The following is a 21233-nucleotide window of genomic DNA, read 5'->3' as shown; positions in this document are numbered from 1 at the left end:
GGAAGGGCCTCTATGAGGTGGGTTGATTCAGTGACTGAGGTAATCGGGATGGGTGTGTCAGAGGCAATACGGTTGGCACAGGATAGAGCAGGGTTTAGGGCTGTTGTACATAGGGTCGCTATTAGTCGCAAGAGACTCAATGGCACATAACAACAACAACATGCAAAGGTATTTGACTGTGTGAATCACAACAAATTTTGGCTAACCTTGAGAAGAGTGGGAATTCCAAAACACTTGATTGTGCTCACACAGTCTTGTACTTGGTCCTATTCTTGGACAACGAAGCAAAAAAAAAAATACTACATGGTTCAAAATCAGGAAATGAGTGATTCAGGGATGTGTTCTATCTCCATACCTTTTCAATCTATATGCAGAACAGATTATTCAAGAGGCTGGATTTTATGAGAAAGAATATGGCATCAGGATTGGAAAAAGACTCCATCAACAGCGTACGTTATGTAGATTACAGCACCTTGCTCACCAAAACTGAGGAGGACCTGAAGCATTTGCTGCAGAAAGTCAAGGACTGTAGTCTTTAATATGGATTTAAGCTCAACATCAAGAAAACAAAGATTCTCACCAATTGGCGGCACCGTGATAGATGGAGAGGAGATAGAGGATGGTAACAATTTCAGCTTGCTTGTTTCCACAATCAACACTCTTGGCACCAGTAGTCAAGAAATCAAAAGGCTATTTGCTCTGGGGAAAGCTGTCAGGGATCTCTGCAAAGTGCAAAAGAGTAACAGTGTCAGTCTGGAGACTCAGGTGCACCTAATTCAGGCCATGGCCTTCACAATTACTTGCTTTGCATTAGAAAACTGGACAATGACTTATGATGGCAAAGGAAGAATTAATGCCTTTGAGTTGTGGTGCTTGAGAAGAGTATTGGACATACCATGGATTGCTAAAAGAACAAAGAGGTTTATCCTGGGCAGGGTGAAACCAGGCTATTCCTTAGATAGACAACAATTTTGAAGTTCTGCCACCAGAAAGGACCAGACCCTGGAGAAGAAAGTCATGTTTGGAAGGGTGGTGGGACAGCACAGGAGAGAAAAGACCCTGGATGAGATGGATTGACACAGTAACTGGGGTAAATGTGAGTAGGTTCATCAGAAACAGTGAGACTGGCTCAAGGGCAAAGTTCAGAAGTATTGTACATGGTGTCACCAAGAGTCACAGGCACCTCAATGGCACATACCAACAACACCACATCCAAAGTACATGGGAATAAGTTTCACCATCCTTGCCTCAAAAGAGCACCATGACAACCAAAGAATACAAAATACCAATGTTGTCAAGGCTACACAGCATTCAAGTAAGATGAATATTAAAAGGTGTCCAGTAGATTTGGCAATTAACTATTTTTGTACTTTCAGAGCACAGAGAAAAGCACTAACCCGTGAGAATACGTCTAACTGCAGATAAATTTATAGGTTAAGGGATAGTTTAACCTGAAGTTGCTATTTGATCAGTGAAATAAAAAACAGTGTTTTTACTGGAGGACATTATGTTGAGTGAAATATCTCAGTCACAGAAGGACAAATATTGCATAGGGCCACTGTTGTAAAAAGGGGCCGGCATTCGGGGTTGAGGGGAGACTGAGAAAGATGGGACAAATTATGTGTACTACATTGAAACAGATGAGGGAGAGAAATGATTAAAAGTGATATATGATTAGGTATTATTGTCATGACAGGAGTCCAGAATGAAGGCTGCACAGTAGAGTGGACCTGGGGGGAGGGATTGTATAACAATGAGAGAATTTTTCTTTTACTTCTCAAAGAGAAGAGCAAACTGGGGGGAGGGGTGGTTAGGGAAAAAAATGCAATAATGAATGAATAGAAATCCAAAGTCTCTGTAAACGTTCATTAAAATTAATAATTAAAAAAAGTAGGGAAAGAAAAAAACAGTATTTTTAAATCAGGGAAAGAAATTGGTATTTTTGAAAGGTTTTGAAGCCACTGAGAATGTAAAAAATTTTTTATAATCACCAGCATGAATGATATGACAGGTTTAACTAGAAAGAAATAACACAATGAAATGATACAATACCACTGAGGGTGTAGTTGAGATTGTTGTTGTTGCTATGCTGCACTGTCAAGTTGGAATCAACTCTTAGCTGACCCTCCAGAGGGTTTTCAGAGACAGTAAATCACATGGGAAGAGATTGCGTCCTCCTCACACAGAACAACAGCTAGTGGATTTGAACCACATGCCTTTGGGTTTGCAGCACAACTCTTTACTACTAAGCCACCAGACCTCTGTTGAGATTGGGTACCAAATACTTAAAATGGCCAGTGTGAAGTTGGCAATTTTCTCCAGATGGAAATCAACTTGGAATAGAGAATAAAAAAATAGAAATGTTTACATAAATCATTAAGGCTTTGGAAGGATAGACAGTGAAAATATTTCAGAGTCACTGGATGAGTAGTTAGAAATCAAACACCTCCAAGTCAAAACCAAGTAGTGATGGATGTGAAACCAGGTGGGAAACTTCTAGAGAAAAGAAAGAAATCCAAGGATGGAATGAATTCTTTGGGCATATAGCTGCAAAACGAATCAAAAACTATCAGAATGCTAGAATTATTGAACTACTGGTTTACAGCAGTTTTAACAGAAAATATGTTTTCTTCTAAAGCAAGAGACCAATTGTATGATAACACTATTATTGAGTAGTGTGATATGAAATCTTCCCATTTGTCAATGACCAAACTTTTAAATAAGAGCAAATATTAAGGAGGAAACACTAAGTTTAAAAATAATCCTATATTCTTTTTTCTTTTTTTTATTATGAAGGGAATAATAATACTTGTGTAATAATATTGTATAACACAATATTGCATAAAAATATAAAAGTAATATTGCAAAAAAAGTAATACTGCAAATACTTCAATACTTATTGAATTTTCACTTTTTCTTCTTTCTTGTTTTCAGAAGCCCCGTAAGTGAAGAACATCAAGATGGTGGCATGTACTCTGAAGGTAAGCACTGAAGCAATGCTTTATGTTCTCCTATATACCGGAAAAGGAGCTTATATTAATCATTAATTATAGGTTTATGAATCCATAATAATCACTATCACTGAGTCATTACTATCACTTATCCACAGAAGACCCCTCTCTTGTTTCATTTTCTTTCTTTTAATGTATTGTCATGAACCACTCATTTTCCTCCATCTTCCTTTTACATAGACAAACATTCTAACAGAGTTAACATGTGTTAGTTTGTATGTGTTCTTTGCATACTACTGTTTGTATGTACCTGTTAATTTACATAAACTGCATGTTATGGCTCACTCACTCTGAATTTTTAGGAGGGTTTGGAGTTTTTCTAAGTATTCATCCAAATGTATTGCATTTGTCCATTCATGGTGCTCTGTTTATATGTAATCTATTGCTTTGAACTAAATCCACATATTTCTTCCTTTCAACTCAGTGCTACCACAAATCACAATGCAATGTTGCCTTGCTTGGTATATCCTATGTGGACTGCTTACAGTCTTGCTTTAAATGTCCAACAATGGAATGACTGCTCATAAGCATGGGGTACTTATTTTTAATAAATGGAACAAAAGTGTTTTTTTTCTAGAATCACAGCATCTGTACAGATTACATAAACAAGACATGCAAATGTCAGTATGCCTACTTTTCATCAGCACATAGTCTTAGCCAGTTTTCCAAGTGTGTCCTGTCTAACATCTGGAATGGTACAATGCGCATGTTACCAGGAGAAGCCGGCCCTCATCCCGGGGAAAAGACATCCTGCTAAGAAAGGTAGAGGCTAAGCAAAAGGTAGAACAACCTTCAACAAGAAGGACTGACAGGTCATTGTTGCTGTTGTTATGTGCCGTCAAGTCATCTGCAACTCTTAGCAACCCCATGTACTACAGCTCTAAACCAGGTCCTATCCTGAGCCAATTTCAGTGTCTCTGACGCACATACCCTCATTATCCTGGTCATTGTGTAAATCAATCTCATCCAGAGTTTTCCTCTCCTGTGCTGTCCCTCCACCCTTCCAAGCATGATGTCCTTCTCTAAAGACTGGCCCCTCTTGGGGTATTAATTGATGTATTTGATATATGAAGTAAATATTTGGGACTAGATAAGTCAAAAAGTATGAACTAGTAGTTGAGATTTGTTGAGAATTCCTTTGTTACACACATAGGATAAAATGTATGTACCATTCTATTGAGGATAAAGGGTGGACTAAATATTTGCTTTTGCATTACTTTCTAAAACTCAATATAATTACTATATAATTAAGTTATAATTATCAAATAAATAATAATAAGCATCAAAATTGTGTCTTATCTTGTGTATTACTTTTTCTTTGATAAAGCATTGTCTGTTAGATTATGAACTGTTCTTTGAATCATGTCATAGTAGGTCTAATGTTGTTATTATGTGCCAGTGAGTCGGAACTGACTTGTCGCTGACCCTCCAGTGGGTTTTCAGAGGCTATAAGTTGCACAGGAGGAAATTGCTCATCTTTCTTCCACAGTGCAGATGGTAAATTCAAACCAGTTGCCTTTAAGGTGACAGCACAACTCCTTAACCACTAAGCCACCGGAGCTTCCTATTATATCTAATTACATTATATTAAAATGAGTGTTAATAACAATATGGTAAAATTTCATTCTTCTTTTTAATCTTTTAGGTGCTGGAAATCCAGATGATGTTAGTATCTTTTTTTTTCCCATTTTCCTCTTTTATTACACTGCTCTAAATAGAATATTTCACAATTATTGATTTATTTCCTATTGGTATAAAATGAAAGTGACAATTCTTATGATGAATGGTGATTATTTTTTACTGTGTAGTATTATTTTATCTAAAATGCTGAAGACATTGCAATTCTATCATTATGTCATCTCCCAAGGATATTGAAATGCTGACCATGAATTTAAGTTGTGGCTACTCAACTGAACTGTAGACAGAATCGAAAATGAAGACTTTTCATGCTTATTTTCCCACTCTTTTTCTGAAGAGAAAAAATATTTTAAACAAGCCTAAATCACCAACATTTACATTTACTTTTCTGGCTATTTAATGTAATATATGTGCCTTAATTAAAAAATTATTTAATGTTATAGATATGATTTATTTAAAAATTTAATCATCACTAATGTTTTTCTTGACAGGACCAAGAGAGTGAAGGCGAAACATATGAAGACATGTATGAGTTTATCTATATTTTTCATAATATGTTATTTTTGAGATAAATGTGATATTTTATGTGAGGAAGAATAGACAAAAACAGTAGAAAAAAACTTTTATCTATTCAAGATTGCCATATAAATGATAACTTTTATTTCAATACCAAGGGTTGAAGTTGCCATGGGAAAATCTGTTAGAAGGTTTGTGTCAGAGGACAGAGACCTGTAGTTTGAAAGACAGAGCCAGGAATTTGCATTTCTTGCACTGTCCTTGGACAAATAAATCATTTCTCTGTGTTCCACCTACCCTACCTCACCTAGGAAGGGCTTCTCCTCACATGTTTGTTAAAACTCACTGGCAGAGAGTCTGAACTGTCTCATAGCTGACATCCATTGGGCTTCTGAGGCTGTAAATTGCATGGAAGGAGGTTGTCTGTTCTCACTTATGGGCCTCCTGATAGATTAGAATCATCACAGTAGCTTGGCTCAGAACTTTTCATTTAATAGTGCAGCCCCTTAGGAACTAGGCTACCAGAGCTCTCTACACAGGGACATTAGGAGAAATAGTATATTATAGCAAGACTTCCAGAGGCCAAAGCTTTGAACTGCAAAATCAGAAAAATGTTAACCGCTCCAAAATGGGTTTCTAGGTAGCCCGGGATCACTGAATAATTTTTTTTTGAATTTGGAAAATTCTTCTCTTTTTTGGGAAAACAAATGAAGATGTCTTTACCCTTGTTTTATCTTATGTTGATCTTGTGATTGTTGTTGTTGTTGTGTGCCACTGAGTCAGAACCAGCTCATAGCTGAACCTCCAGCGGGTTTTCAGAGGCATTAAATAGCATGAGAGGAGATTGCCCATCTTTGTGTGGCAGAGAAGCTGGTGGATTCGAACCATATGCCTTTGGAATTGCAACAACAATCATCTTAACTTCTCTACTCTGTTCTTGTCCAACCAGTTCTGGACAAAAATTTCTGAACCAAGGTGTGTGTGTGTGTGTGTGTGTGTGTGTGTAAATGAAAGAAAGATAAATTAATTCTAATTCTGTAGCAAGATCAAGCCTTTTCTAAGCAGGGCCTTTCTCTTGCCAGCATAAGGTGAGGAAGAGTGGAATCATTTGAAGGTGACTTCAATCAGTTGATTTTTATGGGTTTTCTGTTTCTCTCTCGCTCTTATGGTTTTACAAAGTACATTGAGGTTTCATTCAGTCATTCATACACCTTTTGTTTCATAACTTTGGTTACAATCCACACTTCAATCACCCTTTTCCCATTTCCTCCATGTAATCCTTTCTTCTTTCCCTCTCCTTCAGGGCTTTATTGCTGGGCAAGGCTGCTCTTTTGACCCTACACGGCTGAGTGAGTGCCTCACTGGTGTTGTCTAAAACAATCTCTTAACTCAGCAATTTTGGCAAAACTATTCCTTGTCACTCTTGGCCATTTTACCTTCCTCTACACTTCAGGGCAAACTCCCAGGAGCTATGGCAGGATAGTCCCTAGCGAGTTGTGCTGTTAAAGTCAAAGGCTTTGAATCTCCTGTGGTTCAAATGCACCAACTGCTCCCAATGCAATTATCAGGCTTCTCTTAGTGAGAACCTGTGAGTTCTGTGAGTTCATCAGCAGTGAATTAAGATACTTCAGATATCATCTTCTTTTACGGGCAGAAAGAAACCCTTCTGGCTAGTGAGCTTTCGCACACTGAAACCAAACGTTTTGTTTTGTTTTTTTTTTAAACAGAGAAGCATCCAAGGAACAAGAGAAGAAAAGAGAAAAAGAGGAAAAGAAGCGTTTGGAGCAAGAGAAAAAAGAACAGAAAGAGAAAGAAAAGAAAGAACAAGAAATAAAGAAGAAATTTAAAGTAAGAGCTTTTTGGCTGATGGGTAAAAAGATGAAGCGCTGTGTTTGAGAGCTCCCATATTCCATGGCCACAAAATCATTTCCTCATTTTATAGGGAGAAACTATCACCACTACAGTAATTTTTCTGTCCAGTATGCACCCACATCCTTTCACTACAAATGCCATCTATTGACATCCAAATAAAATATGATTGCTATCCTCTTTATGAATCATGAACTCAAGTCTGTCAAGACCAGCACTTACTTGCTTATACTCTTCCCACAACATGATAATATATTTTTACTTAAAAGGTTACACATATGTCTTAATGGCTCACATATTTCTTGATTCTATTGCAGACACTATTGCACATTTTAACAATTCTTATGTTAGAGCATTTTAACATCATTGACACATCATAATTTAATTCACACTCAGGTATATATTTCCCTCTTTCTTTCTTGGTGTTACATGGTTAATGACGTCTTAAAATTGATGGTATTCAATATAATAAGAAAGAACTTGAAAATTCACTATACATATTTACACATAAAAAGGTTTTTTTAATTATGTTGAAAAGACCACAACTTTATTTTGTTTAACTCAGCATATCTCATGGATTGCTTTTATGCTTAGATTCATTAATAATTTCATGGAATTTATAACTAGGAATTTATAACTAGGAATTTATAAATCATGATCTAAGTTAAATTATTCTCCTGCTGTCAAAGAAATCACCATATAATTCAGGATGTTATTTATTAAAGGCTTGATACATGTGTTTGTGTGTTTTGATTTACAAAATCATTCTCATAATGCTGTCCTTATTATAGCAAAGAATGTCTACTCCAAGTGTATAGATAGATGGCTAATCAAGATTTTTTTAAAAAAGAAGCCATACTCCCACAAGTACAGCCCTCTCTGCTATAATTCACCCTTCCCTCTCCTGTATAAGGCACATTCATTCTGACAGAACTGTCAGAATTATTACTTAATGCCAAGATAAAGTAACGTGTCATTATCTACCAGCCCGCACATCCCATCAAAGCATGGATTGCAGCCAGCATGGACTGTCAGTTTTGTTTGTAAGCACTGTCAATTCATTACTGACTCATAGCCACCCTGTGTGTTTCAGAGCAGAACTTCTCCACACAGTTTGTTAGGCTGTAATCTACTCACATTACAGTTCTGGGAGCTCTGGTGGTCTAGTGGCAAGAAGCTGCACTGCAATCCCAAAGGCGGGAGTTCTGAATCTACTAGCTGCTTTGCAGAAGGCCAGACAACCTCCTCCCACGTGATTAACTGCCTCTGAAAACCTTCCTGAGGGTCAGCTATGGGTGGGTTCCAACTCAATGGAACACAGTGACAACAACAGTCTACATAGGGGCAGCTGGGGTCGCTTAGCATGTAGTTGAGTTAGCCTAATGGAGGCATCCCTTTGATGGTTTGGATACATTAGCTGTTCCACTGGAGAAAGATGGGCTGTCACCTCCCATTTCATTTACAGCTTCTGAAATCCAGCTGGAGGGTCAGCAGCAGAGTCTGTTTTGACTTAATGGGAATGACTTTGAGGGTTTGAGGGGTTTTTTTTAATATATGCAGGAGAGGTTTCTTGGTCTTTCACCCATTAGGTAGCCACGGGATTTGAACTATCAATTTGGCTATCATCTCAGTGCTCAACCCTTGCAGCACCAGAGGGTCTCATGGATTGTGCACCAATGGCATTCAATTATCAGCAGCTACCTTTGTGTGTCTGTCACATAGTTTGTAAGGTCATCATGTCACTACTATTCTATTCTGGACTCCATTCTGTAGGGTCTTTGCTGACCTGATTTGGCCTCTGATTTTATTTTCCCCCTCTTTCTCTAGCTAGAACATCTAGCAGATAGAAATACTGTTCACTCTCAGTTTCTAGTTCAAACCTGAAAGTGTTATAAATGGGCAGGGCTAATTTTTAACATACTGCATGTTAGCCTAGTGGATAGGGTGCTTTGCTGTCAACCCAAAAGCAGGCAGTTCAAATCTACCAACTACTCCAGGGACAGAAGATGGGTGATCTCTTCCTCTAAGAGTTACAATCTTTGAAAACCAGCTTTACGTCAGTTTCCGTTCTGATTCAACAGCAATGCATTGAATTGAGCTGCATTCCTTAAAGATTTCCAGGATAATAAGGTAGCCCACCGTGATTACATTTTTGCTCTGCAGCTGACAGGTCCCATTCAAGTCATCCATCAAGCAAAGGCTTGCTGTGATGTCAAAGGAGGAAAGAATGAACTGAGCGTCAAGCAAGGAGATGACATTGAAATCATCCGCATCACAGACAATCCTGAGGGGAAATGGTTGGGCAGAACCACCAGAGGATCATGTGAGTTAAGTCTCCTTCTGATTTCAAAGTGTCTTCTTGTTGAGCTGGTATCTAATTTGCAAATTCTCCTAGATCTACTCACAATCTTCATGTTAGGAATATCTTCATGCTTGGACAGAGATAGGACGATTAATATGACATGTAATTTATCTCCATTTGTATTTTAAAGGGAATCAGGCAAATTGTTATATTAGTCTAACAAATGGCAAAAGGTATCAGACTCAGTCATTGATGTCAAAGGGGAAAAGAAAATTATCCCTGTGAATCACTTCTGAGTTTTTATAAAAAAGGCTGGTTTGGGCTGGGGGGGGATTGTTTGGTTTTTGGGGTATTTTTTAATCAAGGTCTGGTTTAGGCCAGACTCTGGGGGCCTAGTAGTAAGAAGCTGTGCTGCAATCCTGAAGGCATGTGGTTTGACTCCACCAGCTGCTCCATGGGAGAAGGATAGGCAGTCTCCTCCCACGTGATGAACTGTCTCTGAAAATCCACTGGAGGGTCAGCTATGAGTCAGTTTTAATTCGATGGTAACACAACAACAGCAATATATAGCTTTGGCACATGAGAGTGAAACATGTCTTCATGGTGTTGTTATTGTTGTTGTTTCCACTGAGTCAATGAATTCATAGTGACACTGTGAACAACAGAGGCTGCCTTGCCCTCCCCTGATCCAGTCTCACAGTGTCTGCCATGTTCAAGCCCATTGTTGCAGTCACATTGTCAATCCATCTCAGAGGCAACTTCCTCTCTTTTTCTGACCCTCTACTTTTCCCAGCATGATATCTTTTGCCAAAGACTTCATAAGAGGCCTATAAATCAGACAGGCAAGCCAAGGAATAAAGGTAAACTTTAAAGAGGAACTGTACAAGTAATCTATTAATGACAACTTTCCAATATGTAAACTGCACTTGAAGCCCTTGGTCAGAAAATGAATTCTGTCTCATGCCTGAATCTCCATGATCTCTCTTTTGATAGATGGCTACATTAAAACAACTGCTGTGGAGATTGACTACGATTCCTTGAAACGGAAAAAGACCTCCTTTGGTGCTCTGGTGTCAAAGCCTGTTGAAGACGACCAGGAGGTATATGATGATGTTGCCGAGCAGGATAATGGTAGCAGGTATGTACAAAGGCAAATCGTAGAGCCAATCAGATGCTTGTTGTGTGTGTGTTTTAAGATCCTAGAGTTTCACCTTAGCAGCATCTACTTCCTAAAACACATGCCTCTGGAAACTCTATGAACTTTGATAAATGTCGACAGTTGTAGAGGGGCTTCAGACCTTTTCATAAGGTTGATATGAGTCATGCTCAACTCAAAGGCAATCAACAACAACAACAACAACATATTTTCTATTGCTCTCTATCACAAAATCAAATTATCATCTACAATAACCCCAGTAGGAGTGAGAGTTTTCTTGGTGACTCGACGGCACATAGCAACAACAACAACAACAACAACACAAGTCTTTATATGTATTTATGTATCCAATACTACTTGAAATATCGTGACTCATTTGTTGTTAGAACCCATCAACTATGTTGTTATTTGAAATCATTGTTTTGTGATATGATGTGCTCTTAGGAATATGCCTATAAGTAACTATTACGGGATGAAATAAGAAACAGGAAGCATCATAAAATGTTTTGCACTGGAAATAACCAGTATTCTTATTTGAAAAAACAATGGGGGAAACAGTGACCTATGCTTAAATTCTACTTTGTACTTCTAAATATTCAATTCCTTATGCCGATGTGTGTTTTTTAAATATCATGATGCTCACTCATATCAGATACATCAATGTAAACAAGTGACTTAAAATTTTCTGTACAAAACCCTCCGCTGTCCTGTCAGTTCTCACTGATGGTGCCACTCTATTGGGTTGCCAAGGCTGTAATTATTAACTGGAAGAAACTGCCCATCTATCTCCCGTGAAGCAACTGATAGATTCAAACCACTGGCATTTTCATTAGCAACCCAGCATGTAACGACTACACCACTCTTCGCCAAACTCCTTCAAATGACCTATCTCCTCCAATCATCTGTATTTCAGAACCTATATGTTACTCTTCACATTTATTTCTCCCTCCCTGCATATACTAACTTTTCATTTAAAAATGCAAGTAATTCTAAAACTTCTACCCTGACTTTACCCATCTTTTTCCCCCCCGCTGACACCATCTGGTGGGTGGGTGTGATTAAAAAAGCTTTCCATACTCTCCCAGTCTAATCTCTACATCCCAGGCACCGCAATCATCTAATTGAGTGCTTCTCAAATAGTAAGTCCCACAAGTGTTTCCACATATCAGTTAGACAACATCCAAATTGCTCTCTACCCAGTCCATGGACACTGTCCACTGATAACGTGCTTTGATGCTGAAGCACAGTCTATTGGGTGTAAAAGTGTCTAAGCATTTGCTTTCTGCCTCTGCTCTTGTGTGACAGATTAGCAATGGACAGTTGATCAGTACTGATCCTTAGATAGACTTTTCCATCTAAATGGATCCTAACACTCTTCTGCTTTCTTTTGTTTGTCATTGCAGTCAGTGTCAACAGCAAGCTCTTGATCAGGATCCATTAAGCTCTGCATGGTTGTTACTGTTGTTAGTTAAGTACCATTAAGTTGACCACAACCCTATAAACAACTCTGTCCTCTCCTGCATTTTCCCCCATGATCTCTGATTTGCTGGAGCCTGTGTCAATCCATCTTGTGGCCAATCTGCTTGAGTCACTGTGTCAATCCATCTTGTTGAGGGTCTTCCTTTCTTTCTCTGACCCTCTGCCTTTTTCAGCATGATGTCTTTCTCGAAGAATTGGCCCCTCTTGACAACATGATAGCTCTGCATGACAGCTCCTAACTAATTCTCATGATATATCTCCTGCCTCACTCCCTCCTTGGCTAAATTCCTGTCACACTAGCAACTGCATTTGCTGTTTCTTCTGCCTGAAATACTCTTTCTATAGTTCTCCACCTTGCTCATCAATCCTTCAGGTCATCCACCAAGAAACCTCATATGACTTCTAATCTCCAGTTTTCTTTCCAACAATAAATAAATTTCTAACACTTAAATTTTTCTTCATATCATTACTACCACTTTTGTTTATATATGTATCTCTAGGATTATTTGTGTAACATTTTTTGTATTTTCCCCTTTGCCTTATTTATTGTGGTAAACATATAAGTAGCAAACTAATTGTCATTTCAGCATTCTTCTCATGAACAATTTATTAATCCATTATGATAAGGAGTATACTTTATTCTTTGACATATAATATTTTGATAGCTTTATACATTGCTCTCTTTCTAAATGATTAATAGATTTATTTAGACAATAATTATTAGTGCCATACTTAATATGAGATGTTGAATATTCAATCTGATTTTCCTTCCTGAATACTGTTTTTTGTTTTCCTAGCCTTGTAAGTATTAAAAACATAGTATCAGAAGAACAAGGGATCAACCCCAAACACAGTTTCTCAAAATGAGACCTGAAAATGGGCCTGGAATCACTTTTTAAAACTATTCTATTTCTACTTTAGCTAATTAATTCATATGTTAATTTTTCTCTGTTTTCTGTTTTTTGTTTCCATAGCCATAGTCAGAGTGGAAGTGGAGGTGAGTCACCCATTTCACTTTGTACTTTCTCTACAAGTCCTTGACATTTTTAACGTATTCACAGAGACTAATGGCAAATTGCGTTAGTCTGCAAAAGTGGGATCCTAATGTACCACAAAGAACAGTGGACTGGAAAGTGCTGTCCTAGATTTGAGTCCTTGTCACCAGATGACAACTTAATGTCAAAGCCAAAGTCCTTCTTGATGTATATGAGTCGGAGCACACTTAACTGATAGCATCCCCCTTCATTTTCAGAAGTATTTTATTCGTATGGTAATTTAGTTATCTTAGCTATTCCACATTTAGGGGGTCTGGTTTTCTCATCAAGAAAACAAAGGAATTGAAATAGTTTATTACAGCACAAATGTTCTCTTGCAAGATTTCAAGTTCATTGTATATATTCTTATACATTGTTGTTATTGTGTGTCCTCAAGCCAGAACCAACTCATAGCTGACCCTCCAATGGGCTTCCATCAATCTTTTGATTGATTAACATCTTTCTCCTGCAGAGCAACTGGTAGTTTTAAACTGTCTAGATCTGGTGGCCTAGTGACAAGAAACTGCGCTGCAATCCAGAAGGCACGTGGTTGGAGGCCACCAGATGCTCCGCAGGAGAAGGAGGGAGAAGGATGGGCAATCTCCCATGCAATTAACTCCCTCTGAAAACCTGCTGGAGGGTCAGCTGTGGGTCAGTTCTGACTCTACAGTACACAACAACCACCACCACCACCATTGAGTTGGCAGAACAATTCCTTACGCACTCAGACCCAAGCCCTCCTGACGCTGGAAAGCATATGAAAGTAGAATGCCCATCTTCCCTCCTGAGAGTCCCAGTCAGTTCAAACCACTCATTTTTGAGTTGGCAATGTGACTCTCTATTCACTAGACCACCAGAGTGCTACTACCCACAAGACAATGCTTAACAGGCATTTGTTAAATACATACATGTCAAATAGAAAGGGACTTCAGGAGAATAAGATCACAAATCAAACAAGAGTTTAGCCTTAAGAATAACTACCTAACCTAAGTCTTTCTTTTTTCTGTTTCAGCTGCCATCAGTCTTTTTGGCCTTTCATTTCTTGTCTTTCAATCCATTTGTTTTTCTTCATACGTCTCTTGATCAGGATCTTCATCTAAATGTCTCCTCAGTGCCAACTAAAATTTTCTTATTGTCTCCTAAGTTCTTTTCTTTTCCACAATACTTAGCTCCAGTCCCTATCAACATTGATGTTTTCACATGCCTATTTCCACTATCCCTTTCTTCTCAAGTTCATAGTCCCTCATATCATCCTGAATTTCCTAGTTATCATTTCAGCTCTGAGAATTCTCTATGAAAGCATCAACAGAGTGGTTGGTTCACTCTCTGCTCTCCATTTGAGAGTAGAAAAATACAATTACTTTTATTTTGTTTTTAATATAAAAGATATATTCTTTCTATAGTTAAAGAAGATACATTTATTTCCAAAATTTGAGTGCCAGTTGCATGACTGAATGATAACTTTCACACATTATTTTCTTCCCGTCCTCCAAATAAAGGAGCATTCCCACCTCCACCAGATGATGACATTTATGATGGGATTGAAGAGGAAGAAGGTGATGATGGGTAAGCGTTATCAAAAGAGTTGGCTTTTTGCATATGATTGCATTTACTTAAAGTTAAGATTAAAAGCAGAAGGTAGTGTTCTTTATTGCATTACCAAAATTGGTCTGTATGTTTAGCAGCAATAGTGAATCACGAACTATAATTACAAAACACTTCAAATGATGTGGTATATTGTTTGGATAAATCTCAAAATTCTGTCAAAGAAGTAAAATAAAAAAAGAATAGAGAATTACAAATGGTGTCAATTTTTTCAAGCTTTTTCCAATAATATACTTATCAACTGATTGATCCCATCATTTACCTATCAACTGAGAGACTTATCTATCAATCATTTATTTTTCTTTAAAAATCTTCAGAGTTTATTAGGTCTTAGCTATCCATTATAGGATAATCATAATTATAAAGCAGCTCAAATGAATTAAGATTCTTGGCTATCTTGGCAGAACCTGTATTGAAAGGTTGCTAAAATCTTTTTTATGTGGTACATTCGAAACTTTAAGAATGATTGCTTGTTTACTTATAATCATAAAGCAGATCAAAACTGATGTTTTTAAGGCTATTCCTGATGAACTTAGCTTCACATTTCAAGAAATAAATTTCACTAAAAAAAAAATTTACTATTCCACCACTCCAATGCCACGCCTATATGTTTAACAGCAGCATGTTGTTAGGTCCGATGAGTTGTTTACTTCCTGGATAGTCAATTGATCACCATTATAAGAACACTGAAATTTCACCCCCAATGTCTTCATGTTGCACTGACTATTGCATTCTGATCAATGCCTGTATTGCATTCTGATCAATGCCTGCATGCCCCAAAGTTCCACACTACAGGTTGAAGAAAAGAGCAACTCGTGGTCCTGGGGAATTTTGAAGAAGTTAAAGGGCAAAGATGACAAAAAGAAAAGTATACGAGAGAAATCAAAAGTCTCTGATTCAGACAATAATGAAGGTCCACCGTAAGAGTCAGCCAACCAAATTAAGTGCACAGTAACTACACTAATACTCACTTAATCAAATGCTACTAATATTTCATTACCAATAACCAAAGTCTGTTAGCCTTAAAACATATCAGTGTCATTCTCCATTAATCACCTTAGCCTCGTTCATATTGTCATCTTTAAACTCATAACCCTAATACCTGTAACCACACGGAAACTCACACTCTCATACTGACTAATACAATCATATATGTTCATTATTTGCATATAAGCACACTCCATTTAGTAAAACTCTTTGATAACTAAAGGATCATGATTAAAACCTCACAATTTTTTTTATCTTTTATTAAGCTTACAATTTTATAGTTTAAAAAGTCATTGCTAGATCTGTCTTTTTTTTTAAATTTTTATTATTTTTGTATGAGTGTACCATCAAATCAGATCTGACTGGTACAGGAGGAGATTGCCCCTCCTTCCCCGGCAGAGCATCTGGTGGATTCGAACCGTGCGCCTCTGGGATTGTAGTTGCAGCTCCTTGTCACTAGGCCACCAGAGCTCCCCCTAAGCTTACAATTTTAATGTCACATTTTATTATATATCCCATATTGGCATTCTCTTGATAATTATTTCTTTTCTCCAAAAAGTAATAGTCTTAATAACTTTGTTTCATATTACTTTTATTTGAATTCTTTATTCTTCTCATTATAATTTATTTTTACTAAATTGTTTATATAAATAAAAACTATAACATAAATCTTCTCTTTCCATTCCACATGTAACTCTTTATCATAAATAACCTCCAGTTCCCCAGTACTGAAAATTCTTAACTATTTTATAAAGGATTAATGAGTTTACCATTCTTATAATTGGATTCTTTATAAGAAGTTAATTTCCACACACTTCCACATATTTGTAATCCTAAACCCTTCATGAAATGCCAAAATAGCATTTAATAATCAGTGTACTTGAAATTATAAGAAAGCATAACAAGAAATAAATCGCTTTATTCCACGTTACTCAAATATAATACTTACACAACAGAAATAAGATCAGAAGTTACTTTTATTATTCCAATCATGTATAGTTTAGCCATTCCTGTGTTGTGCATCAGTTTTCTGGTATTGTATGTGTATTTGTGTGTTTATGTATTTGCTGAGCTGTAGCTCAGAAAATAATAAAAGTTAAGGTGTTTATCTGTTGCAACTAAAAGTCACAAATCCTGATTTGAAATTACTTATATTAATACACTCTCACTCTCTAGCTGACACGGATGTTCCTTTCTTATGCACCATTCTCCTATGTCTGGGTATGCATAAGGGAAATGTAATTACATAAATATTCCTATTGGTCTTTACATTTAGACTCTGCATTTTCAGTCTGAGATTTAAATAGTTCCAAGCTAGTGTTATAGACAATGGGTCCAAAATTTCAAGTCCATTTCATTTACTATTCTGTAATAATATGGTACAAACTTACAGAACAAATTTGCACATATTTATCCTATAGCTTTTGGCAAAATAAAGCAACCAAATATCTTAACTCCAGACTTTTTGGAAAACACTGGAGTTTAAAAAAGTCTTGATGAATTCCAAACTTATGGCTACACTTAGACTTCATGGAGAAATGGAGGATGAGAAAGGAATAATGATCAATCGATTAACCTTTATAAGCCTCTGAGCTGTTTCCTGTTCATGTATTGTCTAAATAGAAGATTCCATTTCTATATTCATATTGTTCTGATTATAATTAATTGTATTCTCATTTTTATTTCAGTTTTCCTGCTCCCCCTGAACAATTGCGTAAGTAGTAAAAACTAATTATATATCTTATAAGTTATTCTTACAGATTTGGTGGTGGAGCAGGATTTAGTCACAGTACTGGTGCTGAAAAATAATAAATTCTATAACCTTGAATGTTGTGTGTCCCCATTGTCAGTGAAGTAGAAGAAAAAGGAAAGGTTAAAAAACATGAATAGTTTTTCAACTGTTATTCCAAGGAGTGATGAAGGCTTTTATACAGATAATGATGAGTTGAGGGTGTATATCTTATCTCCCATTCAACGTCACTCTTCTTCAGTCAGTACCCTACTGAAGCAAAATACTTGTTTAAAGACTAAGGTGGGCCTGATCCAAGCCATGTCATTGATGTTGATTGCCTTCGAGTCAAGCACAACTCATAAGGACCCTATGAACAAAAGGCCTGAAGTTCCTCTTTTCAATTGTTTCTTATGCACCCGAAAATTGGACAATTAAGAAGGGTGACAGAAGAATAATCAATGCCTTTGAATTGTGGTTTTGGAGAAGAATACCGAACACCTCCTGAACTGTGAAAAGAACAAACAAATATATCTTTGAGGAATTGCAACTATGATGCTCCTTAGATCAGGGATTGTGCAATGTCATCTCACTTTCTTGGAACATGTTGTCAGGAGGGACCAGCCCTTGGGAAAAGACATCATGCTGTGGAAGGTAGAGGGTAAGAGAAAGAGGAAGACCCTTAGTAAGATGGACTGACAATGACTGAAGCAATGGCTTAAGCATGGCCCATGAGCTGAAGCAATGGACTAAAGCATCATGAGGACGGGACAGGACAGGACGAGATTCTGCTCTGTTCATAAGGTAGGGATAATTTGGAGATCACTGGATAATCCATATGGAGAATACCATATGTGCCAGGCAATCCCATTTCTTCTTCAGTCATAACCCAATTTTCATATTTGCCTACATAATACATGAAATTCCAACACAAAGACTTTTTTTTCTATAATTATATTTTATTAATTTTCACAAACATTTACAGAGATTTTGGGCTTCCACTCATTCATTGTTGCACTATTCTCTCTACCCTCCTCCCAGTTTGTTCTTGTCCAAATGCCACAGTGCTTGTCAAAGCCAGTTCTGATTAATCTTCTTTGTCAGTGTATCCTTTGCCATTCCCTATCACTCCTCCCTGAGAGAGACTTCACCCTGAGTCATAAGGAAAAGGGGACGGCGTATTCTCTTAGCTACTTCCTGCTGAAAAGGGACGCTGTGGGTTTCAGGGTGAAGATCTTCTCTCACTACTCTAAAGGGCCCCTTTGGCAGTAGGAAACACATAGACTATTATGGAGATTGATTTTGGAATTCAGATGCACTCTTATTGATTGTGCTTGGCTGTACATGTACATATCCTTCAAGATGTATCATGGGGGTGTTGCAACCTAGAAGACACAAATTTGACTAACAAGTTATAAGTACATGAGTCCAAAAATTATGGAAAAGTAAAAGAAAAGATTCTTTCATTGTTTTACAAACCCTCCCCCAGGTCCCCTCCACCATGCAGCCCTCGCTCTAGTCTCCTGTGATGACAGAAATATCCAGTTACATCTCTCTTTTAGACGGTTCTCTCCCTCCTCTGCTTCAGTGCAGTATACATTATTGAACCCATCTTACTCAGTGTCTCCCTAACCCCAAGGACAGTCCCATTCTACAATAGTGGCATCATGTAATATTTGTCCTCACAAAGACTTTTGAAAACATAGTATTTATTGTATGTAATCATGGTCCCTATAAATCGAAATTCTTTAATTTTTAAAATGTATCCTTTATATTCCACTTCTTGATTTATATTATTGTTAGACATGTGAGAGGAGCTCTGGTGGCCTACTAGGTTGTTGTTGCTGTTGTGTATGGTCAAGTTGGAACTGACTCATAGCTGACCTTCCAACAGATTTTCAGAAACAATTTAATTATATGGGAGAAGATTGCTCATCTTGCTCCAGCAGAGCAGATGGTGGATTCAAGCCTCAAGCCTTTGAGATAGCAGTGCAGTTCCTCACCATGAGGCCACCAGAATTACATTCCTAATACAAAGGCAGGTGATTCAAATACAACACCTCTTCTCTGGGAGAAGGTTGGGTACTCTTGTCCAGTGTGATTTACAGCCTCTGAAAAACCTGCTGGGGGTGGGGGCTGGGGGGTCAGCTATGAGTCTGTTCTGACTCCACGGCAAAGAGTGAGTGGGTCAAGTTAAGACACGCAAACCATTTTTGGCAATGTGACAAAGCACTCTGTTCTACTTTTGACCCCAACTTTCAGTAGATACAATAAAATGCAAAGTCAAGTCACTGGTTATACTTACTCATGAGCAGTTTCTTCCTCTTTAATTCTATCATAAATGCCTTTAAGTTGTAGAGAAAGGAACATCCCTTTATTTAAAGTATTGGAAGAAAATATTTTGTTTATTTTATCATTTAATGACCCAAACTCTTATTAATAAATGTGCCTTCCAGTGGCATCATATGTAGGGAGTTGTGCTGCTAACCCAAAGGCCACACCTCTTTGGTGGTTCAAATCCACCAGAGGCACTGTGGGAGAAAGAAGCAGTCTCCTGTCATGAGATCTACAGGTCTTCAAAAACCTGCTGGATTCTCAGTTATGAATCAGTTCCAAAAGTTCTTTATCTTGAAATGTGTCTTTTACCTTAAAAACCCTAAGCAAAAAAAATGGTTTTGTTTTCTTACTCTCACATAGAGAATAATGAATGAAAAATTTTGCTGGTCCTTGTATAGAGAACTCTCACTGCTTACTTTTTCTCAAATTATCTAAGTGCAACTCAACAGCACCTAATAACAAAAACAACAAAAAGATCTCCTGAACCTTTATCATTTAGATCTTTCTATGTCTCTATGCACGGACTCCAATCCAGGCCCATGGTCCTATCTTGATGCTATGCCTCCTGGTTACAACATGCAGTCCATGCAGGTCTCTTTTGTCTGACACAAGCTAGTAGTACAGTCCTTTGGGCTTTGTTGAAAGTCTCCTGTCCAGAGGTATCTCTCTGTATGAATGCCCCCAAACAGAATCCTCCTGGTCACCCCTGCACAGACACACAAGTCTCTGTCCTCTGTGGGCAAGTGTTACTTTCAGCTTCCTTAGCTCTCCTCTAAGTACTCCTGCCTGAAGGTATTCAGTTCTTGTTTCTTCAGTCAGTAAGCCTATTGCTACTGCTTCACATGTCTTGTTCCATCACCAGTATTTGCTCTTTCTTCTAAGAAGTTCTCAGGGACTCTGTGTTCTTGGACCAAAGGGCAAATTTCACTCCAGGCTTTTCTTCTTGATGGTAATGTGATGTTCTGAACCTCTGTGCAATTGTCCTACTTATCAGTACTGAGTCATGGTTCTCCCATGAATGCCACAAGCAAGCCAATCAATCCTCTCAGGAGACCATAAATCACTCCATTTTCATAATGAACTGGCCAATCCCGTTGTCTGTTTGACCTACAAGTTTGCCATTCTCCAATAGCTTGCATGGTGCTAGGAAGCTGGAAGCTCTCAGTATTTGAAATATCAGCAGGGTCACCCACAGTGGACAGGTTTCATGGGAGCTTCCAATCTAAGACTAAGAAACAGGACTGGCCATCCTCTTCTGAAATTACTATCCCTCAAAAATGTTATGGATGAAAACCATTTGGTTTTCATCATGAACTGTGCGTAATGCTCTGTATGTAACAATATGTAAATGTTAAGACCTGAATAAACATTTTGGCAATGCCACGTCAGACAAAAGTCTCATAAGAAATGTTTACAGAATTACTACAAGAAACAAAAAGAGACCTGGAGAAGTGGAAGAATATCCCTTGCTCATGGATAGGAAGACTCAATATTGTGAAAATAGCAATCTACCAAAGGCAATTTACACGTTCAACGCAATCCCAATAAAAATACCAATCCCATTCTTCAA

The 21233-nt window shown here is 37.7% G+C and overlaps 1 protein-coding gene across 1 annotated transcript in view; it reads left to right on the top strand.

Moving 5' to 3' along the window:
* The window catches only part of FYB (FYN binding protein), a 181313-nt gene that overhangs the window by 113858 nt on the left and 46222 nt on the right, over nt 1–21233 (top strand). The window contains exons 3-12 of the mRNA XM_006889579.1: nt 2935–2981; nt 4657–4676; nt 5141–5175; nt 6893–7013; nt 9198–9357; nt 10330–10474; nt 12946–12968; nt 14505–14571; nt 15393–15530; nt 17286–17311. Of these exons, the coding sequence (XP_006889641.1) occupies nt 2935–2981; nt 4657–4676; nt 5141–5175; nt 6893–7013; nt 9198–9357; nt 10330–10474; nt 12946–12968; nt 14505–14571; nt 15393–15530; nt 17286–17311 (782 nt within the window). The remainder of the gene's footprint in view (nt 1–2934; nt 2982–4656; nt 4677–5140; nt 5176–6892; nt 7014–9197; nt 9358–10329; nt 10475–12945; nt 12969–14504; nt 14572–15392; nt 15531–17285; nt 17312–21233) is intronic.

This window comes from Elephantulus edwardii, unplaced genomic scaffold (genome assembly GCF_000299155.1).
Source record: "Elephantulus edwardii isolate Elephantulus edwardi_28Jun2011 unplaced genomic scaffold, EleEdw1.0 scaffold00079, whole genome shotgun sequence".
NCBI classification, from domain to species: Eukaryota; Metazoa; Chordata; class Mammalia; order Macroscelidea; family Macroscelididae; genus Elephantulus; species Elephantulus edwardii.
This window is presented reverse-complemented; position numbering and strand designations above follow the sequence as displayed.